The 14,280-nt window shown below is 56.6% G+C and overlaps 5 protein-coding genes and 1 non-coding gene across 6 annotated transcripts; 2 read left to right on the plus strand and 4 right to left on the minus strand.

Annotated features, from left to right (window-relative positions):
- Positions 1 to 213: 213 nt before the first annotated feature.
- On the minus strand, positions 214 to 302 carry MKK02DRAFT_t46. The gene has a single exon. It is a non-coding gene; the product is annotated as a tRNA-Pro (tRNA).
- Positions 303 to 535: 233 nt separating this feature from the next.
- Positions 536 to 3,490, minus strand: MKK02DRAFT_43365 (putative phosphoketolase; the record flags this gene model as incomplete). Its single annotated transcript, XM_053092387.1, has 12 exons — positions 536 to 1,194; positions 1,228 to 1,359; positions 1,393 to 1,529; positions 1,562 to 1,810; positions 1,843 to 2,143; positions 2,178 to 2,499; positions 2,531 to 2,590; positions 2,623 to 2,790; positions 2,834 to 2,977; positions 3,020 to 3,199; positions 3,241 to 3,253; positions 3,297 to 3,490. The coding sequence occupies 12 exons, from the start codon at positions 3,488 to 3,490 to the stop codon at positions 536 to 538; spliced, it is 2,559 nt and encodes an 852-aa protein (XP_052947221.1).
- A 495-nt stretch (positions 3,491 to 3,985) lies between these two features.
- On the plus strand, positions 3,986 to 5,158 carry MKK02DRAFT_24411 (putative pheromone maturation-related protein; the record flags this gene model as incomplete). Its single annotated transcript, XM_053086896.1, has 5 exons — positions 3,986 to 4,094; positions 4,144 to 4,363; positions 4,398 to 4,706; positions 4,743 to 4,805; positions 4,849 to 5,158. Coding segments are annotated over 5 exons (1,011 nt in total), but the record flags the coding sequence as incomplete, so codon positions are not given.
- A 183-nt stretch (positions 5,159 to 5,341) lies between these two features.
- Positions 5,342 to 7,302, minus strand: MKK02DRAFT_23757 (uncharacterized protein; the record flags this gene model as incomplete). Its single annotated transcript, XM_053086778.1, has 2 exons — positions 5,342 to 7,191; positions 7,233 to 7,302. 2 exons carry the CDS (start codon positions 7,300 to 7,302, stop codon positions 5,342 to 5,344), a joined length of 1,920 nt encoding a protein of 639 aa, XP_052947223.1.
- A 2,023-nt stretch (positions 7,303 to 9,325) lies between these two features.
- Positions 9,326 to 11,220, minus strand: MKK02DRAFT_32290 (uncharacterized protein; the record flags this gene model as incomplete). The annotated part of the gene is made up of 14 exons (XM_053088478.1): positions 9,326 to 9,503; positions 9,836 to 9,912; positions 9,967 to 9,974; positions 10,008 to 10,076; positions 10,113 to 10,128; positions 10,177 to 10,296; positions 10,330 to 10,398; positions 10,420 to 10,512; positions 10,544 to 10,591; positions 10,625 to 10,693; positions 10,727 to 10,789; positions 10,834 to 10,945; positions 11,051 to 11,145; positions 11,200 to 11,220. 14 exons carry the CDS (start codon positions 11,218 to 11,220, stop codon positions 9,326 to 9,328), a joined length of 1,038 nt encoding a protein of 345 aa, XP_052947224.1.
- A 1,562-nt stretch (positions 11,221 to 12,782) lies between these two features.
- On the plus strand, positions 12,783 to 14,279 carry MKK02DRAFT_43369 (putative cellulase; the record flags this gene model as incomplete). Its single annotated transcript, XM_053092388.1, has 6 exons — positions 12,783 to 12,929; positions 12,972 to 13,143; positions 13,178 to 13,388; positions 13,422 to 13,803; positions 13,846 to 14,042; positions 14,084 to 14,279. The coding sequence occupies 6 exons, from the start codon at positions 12,783 to 12,785 to the stop codon at positions 14,277 to 14,279; spliced, it is 1,305 nt and encodes a 434-aa protein (XP_052947225.1).
- Between the last annotated feature and the right edge of the window lies 1 nt (position 14,280).

A 14,280-nucleotide genomic window follows, 5' to 3' on the forward strand; every position in this document is an offset into this window, starting at 1 on the left:
GCAAAACAAAAGTCGCCGGCTGGAGGCGTTTCATCCTGCACCAGCTCGCACTCACCCAGATACCGTCCCGATGAGCATCTTTATGGATACAGCGGTCGATCCGGGAGCAAAAGGATCATTGCGAGCGAGCTTGATGGTGCTGCGATGTGCATAGCGGCGTCGCAAGACTGGCGAAGGGCGGACGGGCCTGGCGATGCCAAACAGCAAAAAGGCGGGGTCTAGGGAGATTCGAACTCCCGATCTCAACTATTTTTCGTCTTATCGGCCCAAAAGTTGCGGGTTAACCACTCCCCAATAGACCCGGGCAGTGGAATCGGGGTCCGCCAGCGTAATATATAAACAGAAAAAACAAAGGAGGTGACACCCGTTGATCTTTCTGGCTTTCGGATCTGCAAAACTCATCCACGTCTCATCTATCACGTCTATCTGTCTGGTGTCCAGGTCATTCAGATGTGCAAGCTCAATCATGTATCGTCTATCAGGTCTATATACATTACAGGCTAGCAAAACTGTGAATATCTTCTGCCTACTCTGCCTACTCTGCATCCGGAATCTGCGCACACCACTTTGGATCCTCCCCATGCTCAATCGTGTACTTCTCGTGCACCCGCAGCTGGTGCTTCCAGTAGCTACCAAGCTCGTGCGCCTTGACCCCGATAGCGTGGTTGGGCTGCGCCGCTGTGACCCGCTGAACCGCCAAATCGGCCAGGGTGAAGCGAGACGTGTTGTTGAGGCGAAGCATAGACCAAGGGGTAGTGGTGGTACCCTCCTCGATATAGCCGAGGACGTCGAACCGGGATCGGCCAACGTGGGACTTGCGGGAGAAGAGGAGACCGGCAATGTCTTTGGGGTAGCCGTGGAAGTTGACAATGACGGGCTTGTCGGTGGTGAAGAGGGAGGCAAAGGCCTCTTCAGTGAGGGCGTGGGGGTGGGTGCCGATCTCGCCGAGAATAAGGAGGTCGTTGATATTGACGACCCGGACCCGGAGACCTTCCTTGCGGAGGATGGCCGAGGCGGCGATGACTTCGAATGTCACTTCGACACCGCAGCCGACGAGCACGACGTCAGGGTTGATACCGTTGTCGGTAGAGTACCGGGTCCAAACGGACGCGCCGGCGATGCAGTGACGTTCCGCCTCGTCGACCGAGAGCCAGGTGGTACTGGGGTTCTTGGAGCCGACAATCAAGCTGATATCTGAGGTTTAGCTGTGATGGCATTTGGACTCACTGTTCTTGGCGCGGAGGCAGTGGTCCATGGTGCTGATGCTGGTGTTGGCGTCGGCGGGGAGGTAGACCCTTGCCAGGTGGCGGGGGAGGGAGATGAACGAGCCGATCAGGCCGGGGTTTTGGTGAGAGTAGCCTGGATATCAGCGTGCGTTAGGACCGTACTCACCATTGTGCTCCTGTCGCCAAAGAGTACTGGTCTCGACGTAGGTCAGGCCAGCGATATCGCCTCTCCACTTGGTCTCCACCGCCATCTTGACAAACTTGGCGTATTGCTCAATCATAGTAGTGACGATGCCGAGGAAACTGTTGATCAGCCACATTAAAGCTAGACTCACCTCTCGTAGGAAGGGAACAAGGCGTGACGACCAGTCAAGGTGTACCCCTGCATCCACCCCTGCAAAGTGTGCTCCGAGAGCATCTCGATGACCCGACCACCGTTATTGGCGGTCTCGGGATCCCACTGGAAGTTGCGGTGGGTGATCTCGAAAGCAGCATCGAGCTTGTTGGAGGTGAGCTCGTCGGGGGAGAAGATCCGGAACGAGTCGGGGTTCATCTCGACAACGGTTTTGACAAATTCGCCGACACTACCGTCAGCTGAGACCAAAGATAGACTCACGCTTTCATGTTGGACATCTCCTTGCCCTGCTCGATACCGTACTTCTTCCAGTCGGGAGTCTTGAGCTCCTTCAGGCCGCGGTAAGTCCAGTCGACCATCCCCATTCGGCGTTCCTGGTCGTTCGGGATGATCCTGAGCGCCTTGTTGTCGATGAGTGCTTTGGCGCCGAGAGTAGCGTCGTGCGCGCCGGGATGGGTAGAAGTGACATCGGTGTTGAAGATCTCGTGCGGCTTGTAGGATTCGAGCCATTCGCCGAGGAGTGCAAACTCGTCGTCGTCGGTAGCAGCCAGAGGGAGGGGGACTGAAGTCAGCACTGGTCTCGAATAGAGACTCACCCTGATGCGCCCTCCAGCTCCCTTCAATGGCGTTCCCATTCATCTTTCTCGGCCCAGTCCAGCCTTTAGGGCTGCGGAGGACAATCATAGGCCACCTCGGTTTGGTGATGGGCTGACCAGACCGAGCTGCCTTTTGGATCTTCCTGATTTCGGACAGGGCCCACTCCATCGACGCAGCCATGTTGTAGTGGATTGCTTCGTCAGACTCGGGGTCGGACGAGTCGCTTCCGTACTCGACGATCCGGATTTGGTAGCCGTAGCCGGTGAAGAGGCAGGCGAGCTCGAGGTCGTCCATGGTACCGGTGATGGTGCGTTCTCCAATCTGCAGTCAGCTATGATGCGGGAGAGCTCACCTTGTAGCCGTTGGCGTGGAGGATAGGGATGACAGCACCGCTCTCTTTGGGGTCAATGTACTGCCGTCAGCAGAGCCGCTGTATTGGCCTACCTTGTGGGCGTGCCAAGCAGTAGCAGTAGGGCCGGTCTCGGACTCTCCGTCACCAATGACAGCGACAGCGATAGCGTCGGGCTTGTCCATGATACTGCCAAAGGCAACAGCGAGACAGTAGCCTAGTTCTCCGCCTTCGTGGATGGCTCCTGGAGTCTCGGCGTTCACCTGCAGATTAGCTGGAGCTCAGAGTCGAGGGGGCGGAGCTCACGTGAGAAGGGAATCCGCCGGGCATAGAGAACGCCCTCAAGAAGGATTCGGTGCCTTCCACGCTCATCGGGTACTCGGGGTAGAAGCGAGTGATGGCGCCTTCCATGAACAGCGTAGCCAGCAGAGCGGGTGCACCATGACCAGGCTAAAGGTCAGCCATGACACATCGAAAAGGGGAGGCACTCACCCCAGTCAGGAAGATGAACTGCGGGCAGTCCTTCTCCTCTTGGTGTTTGGAGATGAGGTAGTTGGTGTGTGCGTAAGCAAAGTTGAGGCCGGGGCAGGTGCCCCAGTGGCCTAGAAGCCGACGCTTGATGTGGTCCTTCTCGAGCGGCTTGCGGAGGAGGGCGTTACTTCGGAGGAAGATCTACAGATGAGCTTGGAACGCGTCACAATCGGAGAGCTTACCATGGCAGCAGCACTGCATGTCAGCTCTAGTTTGACGACATCAGAGAAACGCTTACAGGTAGTTTGCGACCCGATGGTAAGCCATCACCCCCTCGAGATCAAAGTCCTTGTTCTGCTTGAGTGCCTTGATATCATCGTCGAGGTTGACGAGGAGCTGGCTGACGAGTTGAGAGGGGAGGGAGGACGCCTTGGGAGGGGTGACGGCGTCGAATTTGGATGCTGCCGAGGCAGCGAGACCTGTGGTAGCCATTCTGGATATAGCTGTTGATGGGGAGGTTGATGGGGGAGAGGAAGTTGTGTGTGGTGAAGGCACCTTTATAGTCTGTATAGTGACGGAGAATCTCGCACTCTCTTTCGAATTCCAAGGTGCTCTTTGTAGATCTGTGCTGGAAATCAGTACAAATGCTGACGCGGACCTTTGCGGGTGGAATGTTAAATTACGACATACTCCGAAGGGGTGACGTCAAATACGCTCGGCGGCCGAAGCCGGTCCCGCCACGTTACTGGCAGTCCGTGCGTCCGCGTGCCTGAACTCGCGCCGAGCTGCTGCTCGCCAGCTCGAGCGACAAAAGTCGCCTATTGTTCTTTGACCTGACTTTACAGCTGCAGGAGACAGACAGACACCCTCTCTATATCGACGGCATAGCTCCGATCTGGCTGTCAATATCTATACCTCATCAACTTCAAGAATGGTGAGTCGGCTTGAAGCTCTAGCGTAAGGCTCGAGCTCACCTCACAGGCCGCGACCTCGTCGTACATTCCCCTCTCAGACCGAGGTCAATGGGCGGGCATCACGCCCATACCTCAAAATGACGGACCGAACCCACTAGTGGCCATCATGTACTCGCCAGAGTGTGAGCGCCAACGTTCCACGAGAGACATCTGTGCTCGACTGACGGACAGACCGCGATGCGATGGACTTCTTCCGCGCTGTCTCTGCCTCCGGCGAGAAGTCGGAGCGCGCCCTCGAGCTGACCGAGACCATCATCCGGATGAACCCTGCCCACTATACTGTCTGGCAGTACCGTATGGCCATCCTGCTGGAGCTGGGCAAGGATCTCGAGGTAGAGCTGGAGCTCATGAACGAGTTTGCCAGGGAGAATCTCAAGTCGTATCAAGTCTGGTGAGTCACAAAGCAGACGGCATCTGACTAGCAGGCACCATCGTCTTCTGCTCATGACTCACATATCTCCCGCCTCGCCCCAAGCCGAGATCGACTATATCCATACTTCCCTCCTTCCCGACCCGAAGAACTATCATACCTGGGCATACCTCCACTGGCTCTTTTCGCACTTTCACACCCTCGGCCGAATCACGCCGAAGATGTGGCAAGAGGAACAGCGCTGGTGTGACGAGATGTTGCGCGTTGATGGTCGGAACAACTCGGCGTGGGGATGGAGGTGGTTCCTGACGATCGCTAGGCCGGAAGCGGGGGGATTGGCAGATCAAGGTCGAGGGGAGATCATGTGAGTCTGCACCAAAAGGTTCTAGCTGACCCACAGATACACCCTGAAGCAGATCCATACGATTCCGCACAACGTCTCTGCTTGGAATTATCTTCGAGGGTGGGTCCTTCAGGACCGCTGCACGAGCTGAGCTGATTGACAGCCTCCTCAAACACTTTTCTCACCCCTTTTCTCCAATCCTCCCCGCACTCCACCCGTACCTCGCCCACCCAGACCTCAAGTCCCTCATACCATCCCCACCCTCGTCGTCTTTATCGAACCTCCCGGCAGCTCGGGATCCCCTCCCGGGCGATACACCTCTTCCCATCTCCCATGCGGTGGAGTTTCTGGCGGACACGTTGGTCGAGATGGGCAGACTAGGAGACGCAGGGTTGATATTTGCCAAACTCGGCGAGCTGGACCGGATGCGAGCAGGATATTGGGAGTATAGGAGGCGCGCCTGCGCGGACTAGCCCTTGTGCAGGTTTTGGATTGTAGCAGTAGGATATGGGCATGAATGGTACAGACCTGTCTTGCGCTAGCCCTTTCCAATGTCCTGAAGCTCAACCGAAGATACATAACGATCATGATGGATGCTACAGATACTATTGTGAAATCGTATGTTCGGCCTAGATACGCGTACACTCCTAGTGCCCCTACCGCTGCATCCCAAACGCAAACGGCCCCTCCTCTTCGATCCGCTTCTCTCCCCTATCCCTGACCCCCGATCCAGACGTGACCGGTCTCGCACCCATCCCGCCTGCATTCCGCGACTTTCCATCCGGAGTGAGAAATGCCATCCCTCCTGATAAAGGTGGAGGGACGTTGCTCTTCCCGCCCATCCCTAGACTACTGCTGGCGCCGCCGCTACCCGGTGGAAAGGCCGAATGGACCGGAGCGGTGCGTGGACGACGCGGCCCCGGATCGTACTCTGGCACGGGTGGCAACCGCAGCCCGAGGACGTCGAGTGAGGGTAGACTAGGCCTCTCCCCCGCTCGCAAGGGAAGGTCGGTAAGGCCCCGGGGAAAGGAGAAGAAGGGATTCTCCTCGGTGTCGTTGAGGCGAATCCGGCTGCGGCTTGGCTGCATCTCGTCCTCTTCCGAGGTTGAGGTGGAGATGCGCCGACCGGAGGATTGGAATTGCCGGATGAGGGACATGTCGGGGTATACGGGTGGAGAGTACAAGTCCGGCGGGAAGGTGTCTGTAGGAGTGGCCGAGGGAGATGGGGGATGGATGAGCGTGGTGATCGGTAGCGCCGGTCTCGAGCCTTTCTTGGCGGGAAAAGCGAATGAGATCGACTGGGGTTGGGGAGTGGGGTTGGAGGGGAGCAGTATAGGCTTGACGCCTTCTATGGGTGACGCCGGCGAGGCGGATGGAGCTGTTTCGTGCCGCCGACGCCTACCAGAGCTTGTGCGAGGACCGTGAACGACCGGATCGGCGATATCGGTCGTTCCCTCGTGCATGTACAGCCCCCGCCGAGATGACCTGTGCCTGCGCTTTGGCAAGGACGCCTTGGGATGCGCTTCCGCCTCGGCCGCGAGGATGGCCTGAGCGGTAGCACGCTCCGTGGAGGACGTTCCGACGAGTATGATGGGTACCGGCGGACAGGATATCTCCTTGGCCGATTTGGACTTGGTCTTGAGGCTGACCTTGACCCGACACTCGAATGTCGTCCGCGTCACTTTGGTCTCTCCCGTTTCTCCCGCCTCCCACTTGCCCTCCCGCTTGGGTATCATCCCCGTCATCGACACCCAATACGTCCCTCCGCTCCCTGGTACCGCCTCATCTGTCGTCATTTCCATGATTTTGGTTGTATGCGTTGAGGGCTCTTCGAGCTTGGTATAAGGTTGGGGAGAATGGGACCGGCGCCAGGTGGGAAATGAGGGGGATGTTTTGCGCGCTTTTCGTTCGGTGGGGACGTCGATAAGCTGGGTCCGCCGTTCGAGGATGAGGGTGGTGCGCCGAATGGACGCACTAGGATCGTCCGGTTTGACGTGAAATGAGACGGTGAAGGGGTCGCCGGGTCCAAAGACGCCGTGAGGGGGATTGAGGGAGACCTGAGCGCCGGGGAGAAGGACGGCGGAGGGGGGAGATGGGGGAGGGAGGGGGACGTGGACGTAGGAATGGAGGTTGAGAAGGTAGGTCTTGACGATTCGGTTTCCGACGTAGGGTATTGGCTTGTGGTCGAACGCCACCTGGAGTTGCCAGGCCACCTTCAGATCCCGTGTCCACTGCGCCGACGCCGCCTCCCATGCCGCCTCAACAGGGACGACCACCTGGAATGGTGAGGTCCAGTCCCCCAGCTCCTCGTACTCGCTCTCTCCTGCCGGCTCCCATAGCCGCTTCGCCTTTTCCCATAATACCGCCTCGACCTCCGACCCGATGGTCCGCGTTGCGACGCAGCGAATGGTGATGGTGACTTGGCGAGTGGGAAGAGTGGCATAGAGAGGGGGTAGGCGAGAGACGATCGTTCCGCCCACGACAACAGGTGAGAAGCCGAGGTACCCTATTCATCAGTATGTGCAAACACAAGGTGAAACAACTCACCTTCGTGTGGATAGAAACGGCCAAATCCGGCGCTCCCGCTTGCCTTTGGCACCAATCCTATCTCGAGCATTGTACAGCTACTGCATGGAAGATGGAAGAGCAAAAGAAGGAGCTCGAGCTGCTCTTATGTCCTCGTTACCAGTAGCGCCGATGCGCAATGGGCCTGGCCGGCGATCGGACTCGAGGTAGTCACCTCCTTTGGCGGATGAAACGCTGTCCGTGTTCGAGGAAGCTAAGTAAGAGCTAGAGGCGGAAAGGGAGAGGTGAAGGGAAAGGGGGGTTATCGTTTGGACCGCAGCTAGACCCCCGGCGAAGCTGCGCTTGCTGATGATGATGCCCGACTTTCACGCGCAGATCAGTCCGAATTGCACGGGTTTCAGCTTGCCCGGCGGTCGACCGGGTACAAATGAGCCAGATCTTGAACAAGGACTAATCTAGTTCAGCTTGGGAATGGGAAGATGAGAAAGGGGGCTCGTTATTAGCCAAATCCTCGGACGCAGCGCCGACTCTCATGCTGTCAGCCGCAATGGTGCCAGAGGCGTAATAATTGGGGTGAAGGACTCAGGAGGCGGTTTCCCGTTCCTGTTGCCATGGTTCAACGTCATCACTAGCGTGGATTGAGGGAGGAATAACGCGCTAGCGATCAGGCACGGTTTAAAGTATTTCCCGCTTCAGGCAAGTGTGGATTAGCTTCAAATGATCGACGCTTACAGAGCATGCAGAAGGACCCCGAAGTCCAACTGAGTTTGACGCTAGAGATGTGTGCTTCAAGCCGACAAGCTACGGGGGAAGCGTAGGTTATGGCAAGGTTGGCGAAGGCCGGTCGGGCTGCTCTTGTTCGGGTCGCTATGAGCCCGCTCGCTGAACGATGCATAATTTCGTGCGCGTCGGTAATTGCTTTGATCGGGAGGGCATCTATAGTAGATGAAGCTGAGGGGTCAAGCGGTATATTATATAGAGGGCGGTGGCCTCAGCGCCTCAGCAGCCTACACGACGCCGTGTTATCGTGCTTGATCTCATGCATGCAAGTCAGGAGCACCCTACCGTAAGGGGAGCGCCGTGGCGCAAGGGTATTGAGCAGCGCGCAGCGGGCTACTCAACTCCCTTCTCTCCATGGATGGCGATCGCAATGATTTAATGAGCAGCCATGAACGTTGTGAGGGAGCCGAATACCCGCATGGAAAGGCCAACGGAAGTGAGAGGAAGTGAGAGAGGCAGTCCCCAGTCTCACTTGGAAATTTGGCTGACTCTTGGCCAATGCATCAAAGCCACGAGCGATCATGCATCATGCGTCTTAGCCTAAGCTCTTGCAATGCGTGCCTTTCCGTGCCTGTCATCCATCTCATACATGGCGCAGTCGATCGCGAGCCTCTGTGGCGTTCGGACATCTTCGGGGGAAAGGCGGGGGAAAGGCAGGTGGCGGCTGCTTTCTTGTGCAGGTTGAGTCGGCAAGTCTTTCTGTGGCAGTACCAGCTTGCAAGTGTACTGGTAGGCGGGGTGGAGGAGCTGCCTGGAACTATGCACAGTGAGGAGGATCGTGCTGCCTGATTGACCCTCTATTACCGAGCTGCACCGTACACGTCCGCGTAGAACCGGTCGAGCGGTCACGGCTGACCCTAATGGCTTGTGTGTGCTTGTGCTGATCAAGGTACACCCACAGCTACGGTATAGTAGTATACTCTGTGTATAGGGTCCATGATTTAAGTGTACTTTTCCGTGCGCAGTGGATGAATCTCACGCACTACAGCAGCACCAGTGACAAGACCGCCTCGTTTGGTAGCCACGTACGCTCATACCCAGCCCCTCGCAGCTCGGAGGGACGGTCCCGTCGCAACCAAGCAGGTGTCGTGTAACTTATATATTGTGACTGCCCCTCCTGGCCATGTACCCGGACGCTGTAACATACCCCATGCAGATCCTGATCCCTGCTGTCCCTCCCTCCGCGCACAATGGACGTCAACCCCGGCCCACATCCTCCATACCACTGTATCGACCAGGGCTGACTATGATCACACGCTTATGCCGCTCACGCCAAGGTAGACCGTAAGCATCATTGCACAACCGACTGCTTCAAAGGGTTAGGATCCCGTAGCTCAGTCTGGATCGCCTCCAGGCCAAGTTCTGAAACGTAGACTTGCATGCTTAATCGCCACCGCTTTCTGACGCCTAATCGCCACCGCTTTCTGACGCCTGATCGCCACCGCTTTCTGATGCCTGACCGCCACCGCTTCCTGATAGCCGCCTTCACGCATCATCCTCAGGGGCTCGTTTCTAGATCTCAGCGGGAATCTTGTCTTAAAGAATCACTTACACAGGGGATTGAATGTTAAGTTTTCAAAAGCAGACTGGGGATGCATACGACTCGTTTGGCTCTTCTTATATATTCCAGACCTATCGATAGCTAACCTATCAAGCTATCGATACCTAGCGACCTACTGATAGCCTATCGATAGCTAACCTATCGATAGCCCTAAGCTATCAACCTAGCGATAGCTAACCTATCGCTAGCTAAGCTATCGCTAGCTATTGCCTATCGCTTCGATAGTCCACTGATAGCTACCACTTCCGGTATGCCAAGCTGATGAGCCTTATCATGCGCTAACTTTAACATTGAAGAGTTGCTCGTCCCCGCAATGGCCACCGGCGTGTGAGCAGGAGCCGATGCGGAGCTCGCAAGTGTCTTGCTGTCAGAAGCAGTCTTGATGCAGTCAGCGCTGTAGGAGCATGTGCTCACCTTTGATGCTACAGCATCAGCCAATTCCACCGAGTACTCACCTTGGCCTGCGCAGAGCTCAGCCTGCGTCGGATCCGACATGTGGAAACGTATACCCGCCTCGAAGGCGGCTGCGAGGTCAGTCTGGATGGACTTGATCAACGTACCCTGCTCCTTCGGCGTCTAAAATCTATCAGCTTCAAGTGTATAGGGGATAAGGGCCGAACCCACGATATCACCACGTTCGAGTCGCTCGGCCACCGTCCCGGTCCTGGACGCGAGCTGCGCCCTTAGATCCATGATTTCCATGCTCTGATCAGCGCATTGTCGTTGAAACTGTTCCACTGTCGGCTGGCAAGTCAGCCCAGTCCTTTTCAGACTCACCTGTGGTCGTGCCCTGAGGGTATCGAGCTCCTTTTGCATCCCGGCGATCTGGTTGTCCTTGCGCAGAAGCTAAAATCAGCCACACGCCACACATGGACTTGCCTGCTTCTGCATCTCCCGCTCCTTGGCCGGGACAAACGTAGGCAGGTCAGCCGAAGCAATCTCCTTCTCGAGCTGCTCGATCTGGCGTCAGTCGCGAACCAAAGGAGCTCACCTGCGTCATCTTGTCATCTGCAGCGTATGGGGGGATATCTTCAAACTCCTGTCGATCAGCTAGGAAACGGAAAAGGCCTACCTTTTGCAGACGAACGAGCAGCATCTCGCGGACAGTCCGAGTCCGTGCCTGCAGCTCGAGCCTCAGGTCCTTGACATGAGCTAGATAACCAAGGAAACGCACCTTCTCCGCCTGGATAGCCTTGGCCGCAGCTGCTCTGTCCTCCATTACGATGGTCTCGAGGGCCTGAACATGAGCTATGTCATCCACAGATAGGTCGAAGCGCGTACCGTTACTTCCTTTTCGACCACACCAGTCATCGCGGCCGCGGCCTGGTACGCATACAGCTTGGAAGCTCGGATCTTGATTTCGGGATCATCCAAACGTTTGATCGCCCCAGCACTGTCCTTTAGCTTTGGCCAACTCTGGCGTTCACGCAGGGCGCATATTCCCGACAAGGAATAGGATGGCTGGAAAGCCAGGGAAAGTATGGTCCGGGACACGTACCGTTCTTTGTTTCGGACAGAGGCCAGTTCGGCTTCGAACATCACCAACAGCTGCTTGATGGATGGGCGCTCGCCGACTGCGTCAGGCGTGGACGACTGCATGGCTTAGCGAGTCCTGAAGAGAGGGTGACTTAACATGGATTAACGCACTGAAGCTTGATCGTCCGACATTGTTGTGGTAGAGAAGGAAAGTCAAGTTGGTGAGTATACACACACGATAAGGTCATAGCGTCGAGCTGACGCAGCGTACCCCATGGGGTATTGGGCGCCATCAGTATGGCTTGTGCACACCGAGAGGCAGATAGCATGTGGGGTGGGCCCATGCTGTGCAGGCATGTGGGATGAGCTATCAAAATATGTGCGAGTCAAACAAAAGTCGGCTCGGTGCTCAATACCAGCTTACCCTTTACCTCCATGCATCAACATGTACCCCCGCTTCCCTCCGCCGAACCCTCTGCCAAGACCACACTGCCTTGGCTCCATATCGCAGACCAGAGCCCTTGACTCGGATACTCGTCCCCGCCAAGGCTGTCCATCCGGTCGTATATCAAGCAAATGACCGCTCCTCCTGGTCGTCGAGTGAGTCTAGTGAGTACTTGTCAAGTACTAATTTAGTATGGGTGCAAGTAGACCGGCTAGATAGTGAGCGTCTGGATGATGGAGCTGACTCAGGTCATGCTGATACGTCAACAGCATTGTTCACGATCGGAAGCGACATCAAGGTAAGTGGTCAATGGTGGGTTCCAATCAGGACATCCTCTTCGCTCTGCGTGATGAAAAGCCCCTGCAGAGTACTCCCACCCAAGGCTGACAAGCAGCTTACCGCTCGTTCTGCAGATTGCCGCCGTATTCGATATCTAGGTGTCCGAAAACGAGCCTTTGGCATCATGAGAGACGAGCTTCAGCGCTTATCCTTTGGCGGCACACAGGGGCAAGTGTCGTCGAGCTGATTCCACGTATAACGATGCACTCGCGTCAAGGATGTTTGTTTACGAGCTTGTCTGAGTCTCTCAAGATCTCAACTGCTCACTCGTACTGATCTGCATAGCCTGCCCCTTAGCCCGCCCCGCACTGGCAGCCCCGCTCACCGCGCGACATGTCTCACTGGGTGGCGACGCGACTTGCTTTCCTTGGCGTGCACGCCCACCCCCATCTTCGTAATTTCGGACACTTTTCGTGCTGCGGTGTCCCATCCATAAGAACATCTCACTATCGTCCAGGCTGGCTTCTCCTCCACTTGTCCTCTCTTGTTCTTGACAAGCTATCTTCGTACTCTCTTGTTCGGCTTGGACACCTTGGCCGAGATCGATAACGACTTGAATCAAAACAACAACTAGACCACCTAGATATATAGACTTGATCTCATCAACAACACCATCAGTCATCAACTCTTTCGCCCAACCCTCACCTTCTCTTGCAGCTCCTTCGATTTCTCTCCATCGCAACTTCACCCGACGGTCAACAACGTACCAATCGCACCTTTTTGGCCCGAAACGCGTCAGAGCCAAGCCTAATCGCCCCTGGCCCAGCCAACCTTTGATACGCCCAGCTCCGCTATCCTTTCGGCCTATACCCCGCGACCCTAGCTGCTGGCCCACCCACGCGCCATCGCAATCAGTCACTAGCATAAACGGCGGTGTTTCAGACCTGCCCAGTCTGAGACCGGATCGATCATCCAACTTGACCACGTTCATTTCTCACAACCCATCTCCCTTCTACACCACCTCTCCACCATGCGCACCTCTACCCTCCTCACACTCCTTTCCTCCCTCCTCCCCATCGCCATCCAGCAAGTCGCGGCGGCGCCGCTGGCCGAACGAGGCGTCAACGTTGGATGGCCATACGGGAGCCAAAAGATTCGCGGTGTCAACCTTGGCGGTGTAAGTCAGAGCGTCTCGCACGGGGATCTAGCTAATTAGCAGTGGCTCCTTCTTGAGCCGTGGATCACCCCTTCCCTCTTCCGCGCAACCAACAACGACGGGATCGTCGACGAGTACACCTTTTGCCAGTACCAGGACCGGGGCGTCGCCTCGGCCGCGCTCAAGAACCACTGGGAGACGTTCATCGTTGAGAATGATATCAAGTGGTTGTCTGGTGAGTAATGCCACTCGTCATAGCTAACAAGTAGAGGCCGGCCTGAACCACATCCGGATCCCCATCGGGTTTTGGGCGTACGATGTCTCTGGCGGTGAACCCTACATTCAAGGTGCTGCCGAGTACCTCGACCGCGCGATCGGTTGGGCGCGCAAATACAACGTCAAGGTCATCCTCGACCTTCACGGTGCCCCAGGCAGTCAGAACGGGTTCGACAACTCGGGTGTCCGCGGTGCCGCCAACTGGTACGTACTATACTTAGATTGAGCTGATGTCAGGGCCACCAACTCCAACAACGTCTACCGCGCCAAGAAGGTCGTCGAGACACTCTCCCGCAAATACTCGGACCCCTACTACTGGCAGGTCGTCACCATGCTTGCACTCCTCAACGAGCCCGCCACATTCCAAAATGACCAGCTCCTCCAGACCACTCGGCAATACTGGTACGACGCATACGGAGCTGCTCGGTACCCCTGGGTCCCCGAAGGCTCGGCCTCCAAGTCCGGTCTCGCCCTTGTCATCTCGGACGGGTTCCAGCCGCTCAACACCTTCAACGGGTTCATGACCGAGCCCAACTTTGAGTCGGTCTTTATCGACACCCACAACTACCAAGTCTTCAACGACGACTACCAGACCTGGGACCAGAACAGGCACATCAGGGTCAGTTCATTCGGTATGTTGATGGTTTTTGCTGACTTTTAGGGCATTTGCGACCGCGCAAAGACCTACGCCCAGTCTCCCCTCTGGCTCATGGTCGGGGAATGGTCCCTTGCTTCCACCGACTGTGCCTTCTGGCTCAACGGCCGTGGTATCGGTGCTCGATACGACGGTACCTACCCCTACTCGCCCCGCGTTGGCTCATGCCAGGGCAAGTCGGGCAAGGGCGGTGACTTCTCCCAGTAAGTCTTCAGGTCGGTCTTGGAGCCCAGCTGACAAGCAGGGACTACAAGAACTTCCTTCGCCGATTCTGGGATGTCCAGACCCAGTCTTACGAGGCCAACGGGCAGGGATGGGTCTTCTGGACCTGGAAAACCGAGGAAGCCGCGGAATGGTCTTACCAGACCGGTCTCATCAACGGCTGGATTCCCTACAACCCCAACGAGCACCTCACGAGCTACCAGCAGGTGTGCAACTAGG

The sequence above is a fragment of the Dioszegia hungarica genome, assembly GCF_025882075.1.
Source record: "Dioszegia hungarica strain PDD-24b-2 chromosome Unknown MKK02contig_7, whole genome shotgun sequence".
NCBI lineage: Eukaryota > Fungi > Basidiomycota > Tremellomycetes > Tremellales > Bulleribasidiaceae > Dioszegia > Dioszegia hungarica.